This window comes from Protopterus annectens, chromosome 4.part0 (assembly GCF_019279795.1).
Source record: "Protopterus annectens isolate FY-2018-M chromosome 4.part0, PAN1.0, whole genome shotgun sequence".
NCBI lineage: Eukaryota > Metazoa > Chordata > Ceratodontiformes > Protopteridae > Protopterus > Protopterus annectens.
This window is the reverse complement of record NC_056733.1, coordinates 206,659,825-206,672,943: the sequence shown is the minus strand read 5'-3', so window position 1 is coordinate 206,672,943 and position 13,119 is coordinate 206,659,825. Positions and strand designations below refer to the sequence as shown.

At 43.1% G+C, this 13,119-nt stretch overlaps 1 protein-coding gene across 1 annotated transcript in view; it reads right to left on the bottom strand.

Moving 5' to 3' along the window:
* ALYREF (Aly/REF export factor) overlaps positions 1-8,508 on the bottom strand; it is a 187,241-nt gene extending 178,733 nt beyond the window's left edge. Inside the window, exons 1-2 of the mRNA XM_044068208.1 lie at positions 8,141-8,508; positions 5,690-5,824 (exon numbers count right to left, since the gene is read on the bottom strand). Coding sequence (XP_043924143.1) covers positions 5,690-5,824; positions 8,141-8,365 — 360 coding nt within the window. The 5' untranslated portion in view covers positions 8,366-8,508. The remainder of the gene's footprint in view (positions 1-5,689; positions 5,825-8,140) is intronic.
* Positions 8,509-13,119: the final 4,611 nt, after the last annotated feature.

Here is a 13,119-nt window from a genome sequence, read left to right as displayed (position 1 = left end):
TGATGGCATATTTAGTTCTAGGAGAGTAGGAAGAGGTACTAAAAGGATTAGGTGGGATGGGAACAGGAGCACACCCACTGTGCAGTCAGGTGTGAGTGCAGCAAGATTTTAAATGAGGAGAGACTGCTGGTTATGCTAATAGGAGATGGCAGAGAATTCCAGAGGTGTGCAAAAGGGAAGGACATTAGCCGATTCCCAGCTGGATGTGTTGGTCTATCAATTTAGTTTTTGGGAATGAGATCTTAGTTCTGCTCCATGCATTTCAAAGGTAGTAGCTAGACAAGGACAAAGAGGGGTTTGTAAAGGAGTTTGTGTGCTTGGATGAGTTGGGTTAGTTAGGAGGTTAGGTAGCTCAAGCCAGTTTAGTTGGGAGATTTACAATGGTGAGAAATGGCTGTGTGACCTGCCGCAAATTTTGATACCTTGTTATAGCAAGGAGTTTTTTTGTCTTGAGGGAGGATTGCAGGTTGGTGAGATAAGATGCACCACGCAGGAGGGATGAGTTAAGTATTGCTAGTATGAGCCTGGTGGAAGGAGAACACGATTTTTTGTTATTTACTTGTAAATGTCAAATTTTAGTTGATCACCTACAAGTACTCCTAGCAGTTTAGTGTCAGGGCCTATTTCTAGGGGAGTATCATTTTTGCGGGTGATTGCGAGGTGAGTGTTTATCTAAGGAAGCGGTGAATAACATTTAGTTTTGGTTGCATGAAGAGACAGACTATTGTCTAGCATCCACTGCTCAGTACAGAAGGCACCTTGGGTAAGCTAGAGTGGGGATACAAGGGGAGGAGCAGATAATTGTAGAATTGTTGGCATATTGGATAAGGCTGGAGTTTAGAACGGCTTGAAGAAGTCATTAATGAATATACTGAATAGTAGGGAACCCTAAAATGCAACTTTGGGGGACATGTGCGGGAGTATTAAGTGGCTTTATTCCACTTAACTGCTTGTCTGGTTGTGAGGTAGCTGGAGAACCACATGGTTCAGGAAGTGTAATGGTTTAGTTTGGAGAGTTTACTCAGAAGCAGGTTGTGGGAAATAAGTGTCAAAAGCCTTGGAGAGGTCAAGGAGAAGGGTGGACATGAAATGGACAGAATTGTGGGCTTTGTTTCAAGGAAGGAGAGGAGGTCAGTGGAGGTGCTATGACATCTAAATCCATGCTGTGTGGGGGTAAGAAACTGGTTGTTGGTGGATACATTTTTCAAGAAGCTTAGAATTTTTTTATGGTGGATATAGAGATGGGATTAATAGAGAAGGGTGGGGGGCAAGGGATGCTAGGGGAGGAAGAGATGGGTGCAGGCTCAAGAGGTGGTCGCAGAGGTGTTGAAGGATGATGTTAGCTTACTTACAGACTATGAAGAAATTAAATTGGTTGCCCAAGTCCATGTCACAGGCATCTGGGTTAGGGCTAGGGCTAGGGCCCCCTCCCCCAGGTTGAGGAGAGATGAGATTCTTTTCCAAAATAGTTTGGGATTAGTGTTGTGGTTGGTTTGGAGAGTGGAGAAATAGGCTTTGTGGTCTGAAGTAATAAGTTTTTGACTATTTCGTAGCGTTTTATATTCACTAAGGGTGATGTCTAATGGGTTCCAGTTTGTGCTTTTTAGTGCATTTGAGAAGGTAAGTTTTTTTAGGCGAGTGGAAATATATGTAGGAGTCAGTTGTATGGAAGAGGGGTGATGGAAGGCAAAAGTGGGGAAGTGGCCAGCTAGTGGGTCTGGGAGAACATCACTATCAGAGATATAGTGAGGATGGGATACTAGAATCCAGTCTATTGTACTTCCAATAACTGAGTTCTTGGACGGTCTGGTAGTGGAATTTATTAGTTGCTCAAAATTATACAATTTCATATTGAGCGAGTTACTGGGAGATTGGATTGTGGCCCATGTTTTGTTCATGGCCCCGAGGATTATGGTCGTGAGTAATGTTGGTGGAGACCCAGAACAAGAATATCTTCAAGGGAGGAGATATTGTCTCCAGGGGGAATATAGAGGGAGAACACAAATATGACTTTATGCTTGTTTAGGTGGAGTAGGGTTGGGATCATTTCTGCCTTGCCAAATTTGGAAAAGTGTTCGGTAAAGGGGGTGACCAAGATGCTGAGTGAAAGAGAGAGAACACAAAAAAAGGTGTGCGTCTCATTTCTTAACATGTGGTATACTGGTAAGGCAATCAAGGATTAATTTGTAGCCTACAACAGTAAATTACATACCTACACAATCAGCTCAAGGCAAAATTAAGTGTATGGATCAAAAAGATTCTAACAGCCAAGAATTTGTGGGAAGACACTTAAGATAATGTAGAGAAACTGGAAGCTCATGGACTGTGGATGAACTGTAAAAAGCACTGAAAATTGTTTAGCCCCTTTAGTTTTACATAATGGTGAGTCATTTTATTTTAAGCAGAGAAGCTGTGAAAGAGTTAAGGAGGGTGGAGAAAGGGGCAAGAAAGTTGAGTGGGAGAAGTGGATTCTCCCCACAGAACAAGGTGGTTAAATTAAGGGATAATTTAGGACCACTTAAGAGCCACATACAATAACTTGAAGCTTTCTTCCAAGGATAGAGCAAGCTTGTGGATGCAGATGCAGCCCCATGAGGGCATTCCCACCACACGTTATATTTATATGACAGCAGAAAAGCCAACACAAAAATGAAGAGATTTTACTAATAGGGATGACTGCAAGTAGCTGGATAAAAAATAGCCAAGAGGAGACTGGAATACACTGGAGAGAATTAAAGAAACCAGAGTACTGGTATGAAGCCAAACAGGAATTAGTGCTAACTGAAAGACCAGTACTGAGTTTAGTGGAGTCTAGACCAGAAACTGAAAGGGATAAATCAAGCAGGACATATACAGCATGGTGACTAAAAGATTTGGGAAAGAGACTGGAAAAATAGTTTTCAAAAACAGAACTGCCCGAGTACACTGCATTGCTCTCAAGTATGCAAATTCCAGAAGTTGTAGTGTTTTCAAATTATACTCAAAGCAGAATTCAGAGAACTCTACTGAGCCCTGTTATTTCCTCTCAGGGAAATGTGCCTTCACATACAGAATTAAATTCAAGTTTGAGCCTGCTCTTTAGTACCATGTGCCCAGTCTTCTGGCAAGCCAGGCCTGGTACCCCCTTCCGGATGGGCAAGCCAGCAGTGGCCACTCACTCCATCCTCCCCAGCCAGCTCTTTATTTAAATATGTACGGAAACACATGCAACATCTCCACAGATGACCCCATTTCTACTACAGAAACCTTTGCACACAAAACCTGCCCTTCGTAAATTGTTACACTTGATACTTCTACCCAAGACACCTTGTTTTTCTGTTATTTTAACATTTTTGCCTTATCCAGACAATACGCAGTCTAAGTGATGCTCAGATATGCCAATTAAGATTCCTGAACTTTTTTCCAGGAACCTTAGGATATTCATACGTTCACCCACAGCACGACTGGCCCATCACTCAGTCAAGAAGGGGTGAAGATCCAAAGGTGAACACTGGCAAGACAAATTAAGGCCCTGTCGTCTTGCTCATGCTATGACTTAATTATCAAGCTTAATAGTGGCTGTACAGTTATCAGCAGTAAAAGACTTCTCTACACTGCAATGTCACCCTTCTTGTAAACAAAGACATGCCTTCGGTTTCCAGCTTAGCAAGTCCAAAATCATTACCCAAGCTATACTATAGTAGAACTTCACAAAAATGGGAATCTGCAGTTGAAAACAACTCTCTACAACCAAAGAAAAAGCTGAATGAACAGCGCTGATTACAACCATCAGGCACAACCCATTTTCACATTTTCTGCATATGACTGCTGTAAACTGCCAATGCCATTTAAACGTGGATATCATTACCCTGAAATGGTAAGAAATGCAATACGCTCTTTCCACCATCTCAGAGAACTGTCAATATGTGCATTCTCTTAGATACTCCACATGATGAAATTGAAGTGTATTAACCCACCAGTTGCGCAGTAGCAAGCCCCGCCCAAACCCCATCTGACCATTTTGACCACCCACCATTTGAAAGATGCCACCAAAACACAAGGTAATTTAGACCTATATTTCACAATTAATAAAGCAGTTTTTAAATATTTTTAGTGCTATATCACTGTCTCCTCTAAGACGTTGTCCTGTTCGATTCTCAGCTAGAGCGTCTTCTGTGTGGAAACATGCGTGAATGGGAGTACCTTCGTTGAAGGCTGTGCGTCAGGACCAGCAACTCTGCACGTAAAAATCTACTGCCAATCATTAGTGGACCGGAGTTCCGCTGGGGCGACCCTTAACCGGGAAAAGCCGAAAGACAACAACATCACTACTACTTTATTTTAAAATAAAGAATGTGAAATATACATTTTCTGAAGTAAAAGTAGTAATTGTCATTATTTATTAAGAGTAAGTCATCACTTTTTCTCCATGTGTCACCAGTTTTAGCATTGATTAAGAGGTAGAGAGCTAAATTAGTCAAAAATCAAGACGTCCATTAAAAAGGGAGAGTTGACAGTTGACAGACCATGACATTAGTGAAGACTTGCATTTGCTTTCAAGATATACCATGAAAATATGTGCAGGGCTGTGAGAGTGATTCCTTGTAACTATGTTTAGGTTCAAAAAGGGTAAAGTGCCGTCTGTCCTGTCCTACATTCTCTTACAAACATACACATTACAGCAAAATAGAGTCAATTCAGTGAATAGACCCATATGCTGTTTAGGACTGTAGTTAGGACGCTGTCGTAGTGCAAAGGGCGTAAGGCAGACAAGTTATCCTGGCAATGATATTTTGTAGCTGTGCAGTGAGCTGCCTGATTGAAGTTATTATTAAAGGCTCCATATTCTCCCCCCTTATTTATTTCACATAAGAGTCTTTGTACAGGTTTAGTTCAGTTATTAAAAAATTAAACCCCTTTACAAAGGTGTAATATATGAAGAAATGAGTAACAATTAATATTTCAATTTAGTTTTGAATGTATTTTCTTTCAAAACAGTATTTGGTTTTCAAGAGGCTTGTGGAACATTTGAATGGAAAGGCCATTCATGTCATTATTGTGCTTATTAAATAATCTGTTTAATTCTACTGTTTCTGCCACATGACACTGATTTACCATTACATTTGCATTGCATGTCAATCATGGCACATTGTTAATCCCCACCCTCCAGCATGTCGATCACAGCGAGCACACCCATTCCTGCACGAACTTGGTGGTGGGTTAATACACTTCAATTTCACCCTCCAAATAGTCTAGGCATCTTAGTAACACGCAGTTACCAGAGCCACACCACAAAATAAAAATCTAAGGACTGGTACCTATTTTTTCCCCAGTTTTAATTTCCTCACGTGATACAGATTAAGTAAAGCAGGAGTGGCCACTCCCCTTCAGGCAGTGATCAAGGCAGGAACCCCCCCCCCCAACCTGTGCAGTCCCGCCCCAGAGCAATCTTTTTCCAATGAAACAATACTATTAGGATGAAATCCTAGTGTCATCCACCCAGAAGAGCACACCCCCCACCATTAAGGCAGATATTACAGGAAAAGCATCAATATCAAGAGGATATTTTCTGAACTTGTCTCTAGAAATACTGCAGGCTTGGGTACTTCACCTCCATTTTTACTTTTAAATAGATCCACTCATGTAGGAACCCATTCATACCGCCTAAAGAAAACAATCACAGTAACTGAAAGATAGATTTCTAACTTACCTGAATATCTGCATCAGACACTCCAAAATCGAGGTTGGACACCAACAACTTCCCACCAGTCTCCATGCCACCAGCACCGCTCCCAAATCCACTATCAAAGAGGTCATGCTGCCACCTATCCGGAAGGGTCCTGGGCTGAAAGAGAGCAGAGACATGCCTTGCTGACTACCTACTTGATTAATTAAAAACTTTCTCCCAAAAGTTTGAAAGACATGTACACAATGATAAAACTGCAAAAACTTTCTGCTACTCCCCCCACAAAGTAAAGGGCCTGCAAAAACATTTGATTTCAGTTTCAATTTTCTATCCAATGCTCAAGTCAAAGAACCCTACCAATGTGAAGCAGCAAAACTCAAGACGCCATTTGCCTACCATTGTATACCACAGATGACCTACATTTTTCAATGGTTTTTGTTAAATTAGGGATTCCTAGTCCAGTACATCTGTCTTTTTCTGTTGAGAGAGCAAACAGCACCTTAGCCAATTCCACATAACACACACTTTTAGCCATCAATTTAGTAATCCCCAGGTTAATTACTGTAGCTGCAACTAATGAGGCTGTCAAACTTGACAAGGGATACTCAACTTTTCTACAGGCTTAAACTTTCATAACTGTCAAATCTCCTTGCTTTCAGGTATATACGTACGACCAGAGATGAGACACGGAAATGTACTAACTGCTGATATATCAAGTTACATTTGCTTACAAATTACATGTACTATATCTTAACTACTGCCTTACCCCCCACCCCCCCAACAGACCTTTACAAACCAACTTTTCTAACTATACAACTAAACCAAACTTCCTAATGTAAACATTAGTTTACTTCTTGACAGCGATCTACAAGAGACAAATGCATGATCCTAACAGGATATTCAAAATGTAAACATTAAAATTACACAAAACATCATTTTGTACCCAGTAGTGTTTTGTACATAAGGAATACTAATCTCAGTGACAAGAGCATGCCCATGTACTTCTAAGATGGAGGTAGGTTTTCTATTCTCCAGCACATCTAAAACACTGCAAACTCCACATCTAAATTAGGAATAAAACATTAACAAGAGAGGAAACTGAAAACTCTGAAAATGTTTTTCAATTTAAATTCACAAACAGCCTCCCAGATCTTAAAACGCAAACGTGAAAAACATATGTGGAAACGTTAAAAAGCTGCCTCAACAGCAACACAAATTAGGAGCACGGTACACCATTAAGAAAAACAAAAAGGAGGGGGGCAATGCATACATGCATCCTATTTTGGTGAATCCCCCAGGCTGAAACTGCAATCCAACTTTCCGATAGCAGACCAGCTTGTAGGTCTTATGCCCTTAGCTTACGTAGCAAAGGATACTGCAGTTCTGAAAACTGCATAGCATACAATGTAGCTCAGAACACTCAATTTTAACATCCCCAGTTAAGATACACGGTTAGTATTACTAAAGTTGTCTCCTGCTCTGGATATCCTCCTGTTGGCATGCTGCTATCCTAGCTCCTGAAGTGATATAGAGACGGAGTAAAGTCAGGCTTGGACACAAGCATCATACTTGCTGTAAACCAGTTCTCTCCTCCACCTCCCAAGTGGGCCCAATGCATCCGAGAGGTGCGGCTCCAGCTGCTGAGGCCCCTGCCGCACCGTGCCGTCGACGGTCGCTCTTTCCATACGAAAAATGCAGATTTAAAGCACTGCCAGGAAGTCCGAGAAACTTGCATACGGCAGTTAAGCCTACCACACTTCACACTTGCCAGTTCAGGTCGAAAGTTATGTGCATACAGTTCAGTTTTAGGCCTACAGCCGTTAAGTTGTAGCGTTCCACTGAAATCAACAGTCTCAAAACTGACATCCAGGAAGCCGTAGGGGACATAAGGAGTCACAGTCTTCGACTCTGAGCGAGATCGCAGCTTAACATTACACTGCGGCCAAAGATCCACACCAACCTGAATCACACGGCTTTTATTTTATATCCATCAGCTGCAAAATAACTGGGACTATTTACAAACATTCTTCAAATTATGATGCCTGACAGGAGCAAAGACCGCAAACAAAATTAGAGCAGTTAGGGTCAACGAATTAAGTCCAAAATAATACAGTTCAGTCTTTCTTCGATGTCTGAAAATGGGCAAGCGGGGCCTGCAGCAGCCAGCCCCCAACACGCTCTCTTAGTCGGCCATTCCATCTGTTTTCCCTTTTTCACCTCTCTTCGTCTGGCGGAACAGCAGCGAATCACCACTCTTGCGATGCTTCGTACCAAGGCAACACTCACTCCCTCTAAACAGGCCCGCCCGTCTAAACCCAGCCCCGTCTGCCCAAATCTGCCGCCACCGGGCTCCTCTCGCTTCAATGGCCCGGCAGTAGGCATCTAATTTCATCCCGTCTCCCCTGAACCACTGAAGGCCCTGCCGTTTGCTCGCCCCCGCAGGAGAAGCTCGGCATAGGCCGCTAAAGATCCTACCCTGGTGTACGGTGTGGGCCGATTTCGGCCCCGATTCAAGTTGGGTCTGTTCCGCATGGGTCCGGCCCCGCGGCCACCACCACCTCCTCTTGCAATCCCGCCACCACCCCGTCCCGCAGCTCCTCCACGACCCCGGCCGCCGCCTCGGCCTCCACGACCCGCGCCACGTTGAGAACGATTTAACTTGATAATGTCATCCAGGGACATGTCCATCTTATCGGCCATAATACCCGCGCTCGGATGTTACCTTACGATTCACACAAAATGTTCACAAACAGGGGAGGACTAGTAATACACCCGAATCGGACTTGCCTTTCCGCGACTAATAGTTTAACGGATATAAGTCTACCGCAGGATCTCTGCGCGATAACTTGACACTACACTTCCGATGTATTTACATAAAGCCCATACCATTATGGGATTTGAAGTTTCGAGTACCTTGAAGAAGCTTGTTGGTTTTGTTTATTAACTCAAGAGACATAAAATACATATTTTAACGAAATAACGATATTTACTTCTGAAAAGTCTGAATGCATAGAAACAGAGAACTCTCCAAAAGGAAATATAAACACCCCGGGAGGTGTGTAATGAATTTATGAAATAGTAATGCAGTGGTTATGTAGAGCTGTATAACATGCTACAGCCATGAACAGTGAGATTATGACGTCTCTTAACGTGTTTACAGTTCTCATTTAGGTATTCTCACCCAGTTTTACAATTCCACTATGTCTCGCACTAATGTTATGATTTTTCAAGACATCAAGCTGTGTAGTCAGACTTACAAGAAAGCTTATAATAAACGAAATATGTAATTTGCATTTCATTTGGTTAACAAATTTAAACCGGTACTAAGTATAACATTTCTCAAACAATAAGTACTGTGACTGAAAGACGCTAACAGTAAAGTAGAGATGCATCACTAATTCATGACATAAGTAAAACCACTGGGTCAAAAGTTACTCGCCTGAATTAAAAAAAAAAAAAAAAAAACTTCAGCACCTTAAGTTAGTTTACCTAATATTTTGGATCACTTGGCTTGTGAGAATTGTAGTGTCTGTATGGTGAAGACATTTACAAAAGATGTGGTTGAACTCCAGGGGATCTACATTTGGACTGGTGTCTTTAGAAAAATGTGTCAAGTTATAGCGTCATGCAAACAACTCATTGCATTTAAATGTATATGCACTGGATAACATAATTATTCTTATTCAGAACCTCTCTTTACTAGTAGCTGTAACTTACCTTTATTTTCGTTATTGCAGCAAATGAGCATACTATCCCACCTACTACCACCATTTGGTTCAAAGGTGTTTACTAGGCTAACAACCACAAGGGCCTTTTTAAGCCTAGCCATGCATCCCAAATCTCTGACAAGTTCTAATACCCTTGATAAGTGTAAGCAGGGGCTTGGGAGACAAAACATTTACAAGCTAGGGCCTGGGAGCTGAACAATTTATAGGTTGCCTATGTTCATTAGAGACATAGGTGCTAAACAGAGATAAGATGATCAACTTTAACAATTGGCTTAAACTCTGGTGTCATTCAAAGGGGATCCAATGTCTGTCTGCCTGGGATGACATGCTGGACAAGCCACGCTGCTTCGCAAGGGACGGCTTGCACCTGTCACCCCTGGGATTCCGGATATTGGCAAAGGCTCTTGCCACCCCCATAGTGCCTTTTTTAGGCAAGGCTCAAATTCTAAACCTACCACCCTAGAACACAAAAATGGAAAAAAGCTAAGGGTAATGCTGCTCAATGCCAGAAGTCTCAATCTCAAAATGCACGCACTCGAGGCCCTTCTCAGTATGGAGAACATCGATGACTGTGCTGTGACAGAAACCTGGTTCAAGGCTCCTGAGAGCACCCCAGCACTATCAGGTTTTACCTCATACCATGCGTTCCGGCCCCAAAATCCGGACAATACCAAGAAAGGAGGGGGGGTATCCATATTCATCAAGGACACCCACACCTCAAGATTGGTGGTAACGCACGATGCATCGGAGACCATCCAGGTGCAATTAACCATAGGCAAGACTGCTCTGCAAATTGTAGCATGTTACAGGCCACCCTCACAAACTCAGGAACCTCACATGGCTTTCATGAAAACACTGGAGGGGATAAATGTATCTCCAAACACCATCATACTAGGTGACTTCAATTACCCTAATATAGACTGGGAACACTACTCAAGCCCAAATACCCTAGCCCAAAAGTTCCTGGAATTCATAAACTCAAACGCCATGGAACAACTGGTCACCATCCCCACAAGAGGAGAAAACATACTTGATCTCATCATCACGAACATGGGAGCACAATGTTCAACACCGGAAGTATACCCCTCACTGGTGAGATCAGATCACAAACTAATCTCGCTGGAGGTCCTCATCCCACCCCACCTGAAATAAAAGACCACAGTAAAGAACTTCTCAAAGCCGACTTCACACTTCTAAAGACTAGTGTGGTCTCCTTTAAGGCACAAAGCCGGCGGAAAACAGTACCCAAGCCGCTGAATCACTTACAAATGCCTTCTACCAGCACCTACAGGACTGCATGGATAAGGCAATCCCAAGCAAAACAAAGACTCTTTGTACCAAAGGTAAGCGTCCAGTCTGGTGGACCCCAGCCATAAACAAACTCTACAACAAAAGGAGGAAGCTACTACAAGATAGAGCAAAATCCTTAAAAGGTAAGACACCTTTGATCACTACAAGTAAAAAACTAAGAGCTCTCATAAAATCATCCAAAGCAAACTTTGAGAGAAAAATAGCTAAAGACTCAAAAGACAATCATAAGGCCTTCTTCAGCTATGTTAGAAATCTGGGAGGAAACTCCCAGATATGCTCAGAACTAGTTCAAAATGATGTGAAGATTACTGAACCTACAGACATTGCCAACATACTGGCTGACAGGTTCAGTGCAAACTTCTCCCCCCCCTCCCCCCCAAAAGGTGAGATATCTATACCAAACGATTGTAGCCCCCCAAACATCTCTAACGCCCAAGTGAGAACTGCTCTCTCCAAAGCAAAAAACACAGCATCCATGGGACCTGATGGTGTCCCCGGCTGTGTGCTCCACGAACTCAACGAGGAATTAAACCCACAGCTAGGACAGCTGTTTAATCATAGTCTCACCTCTGGATACGTACCCAGGGAGTGGCAGTGCCTCCACCGACCCAGGAAATTACCGGCCCATTAGCTTGACAAACCTTATCTGCAAAGCCATGGAGAGGATCATAATGGATCTCATAAACAAAGACATAGGGAATTTGCAGACTTTGGATCCAACAAAGTTTGGCTTTGTCAAAGGCAGATCATGCCTTTTAAACTTGGTTGACTTTTTCGAAACAGTCACCAAAGCCATTGATGAGGGAAAAGCAGTCCATACAGCATACCTCGATCTGGCGAAAGCTTTCGATACAATACCCCACTCGGGTATCATTGAAAAACTCATCAGCTTAAATGTTAACCCATACATCACAAGATGGGTTGCAAACTGGCTGAGCGACAGAACCCACAGGGTCAGAGTTGCTGGCGCCATGTCAGACTCTAAACCTGTCACAAGTGGTGTCCCACAGGGCTCAGTCCTGGGCCCACTCTTGTTTGGCATCTACTTCTCCGAAGTACAAGCAAACACAGGAGGGTTATGGCTGACAAAGTTTGCAGATGACTGCAAACTGGGCACCGTAGTCGAAAACACATCTGACACAGATATCCTTCAGAAAGGTCTCACAGAAACGGATAACTGGTGCCAGAGCCATGGCCTAAAGTTAAATGCCAAAAAATGCATAGTTATACCCTTCGGGAAAAACAAGGTTACCCCTAGCTACCACATAGGTGGCAATCCACTGAGCACAGAAGAAGTTATTAGGGACCTGGGGACCCAGGTCGACAGTAGCCTGTCATTCGACACCCATGTAGCTAAAGTAGTTAGGAAGACCTTCTACATTGCCCACCTTATCATGAAGGGATTCACATCTAGATCAAGGGAGGTCATAGTTTCCCTGTACTCATCACTCATCAGACCAATGATTGAGTACAATGCCCCATTCGGAATGTATCTGACCCGTCACTTGCAGCAGCTGGAGAGGCCACAAAAGTTCCTCACCAAAAGGATAAAGGGTCTCAAAAATCTGTCCTATGCTGCCCGACTGAAAGAACTTCAGCTCTATTCAGTCGCTTACCGCTTGCTCAGAGGTGACCTGTGCCTGACATACAAGGCCATGTCAAAACCAGATTTGATGAATATGCTTCACCTCAATAAATCTAGATCCATCAGAGCCACAAGGGCGGGAGACTTAAACCTCAACATGGCTATTAATAGGACGTGCTGGAGGGATAGATTCATCACCCAAAGACTCCCTATGCTGTGGAACAAAATCCCGGTATATGTGAGGCAGAGCACCTCGCTAGCCTTGTTCAAGAGAAATCTTGACCAATGGATGGGAGATCGCAGATATACCCCAGGGATTACCTCAGTGTCACTGCTCGACAGAGGCACAGCAAAATAATGGGTATAGTTCCCCATACTAAAGGGGTGGCGTAAGCCACAAAACTATGGGCTAGGCTTGTAAATGCCCTCGGGCAGATAGCCTAGTATAAACCTATGAACCTATAAACCAGGGGTGAATTTCCTGTTCCCCATCCAATTGCCCAGATTGCACTTGAATTGGGCTAGGGAGGAACTCTGCTTCACATGGATGGGGAGCCTGTTAAAGAGACAGGGTAATCTCTAGGATGCATACATGTCTGTCCAGCAGGTCCTATTTATATCACAGGCAAGGTTTAAGTATTTAGAATGGGTAATTCTGGTGCTGTTTGTTTTGCGGATATGCAGGAGGTCCATCTGAGTGGGGTCTGACAATGCCCTGTGTGTCAGGCATAGAGCTCCCTCAAAAGCCTGTAGAAGACAGAATACAGGGATAGAGCCTTGAGGTGGTCTGCATAGGGCATTTTACCTAAGCCCTGTATCTTATCTTTTTA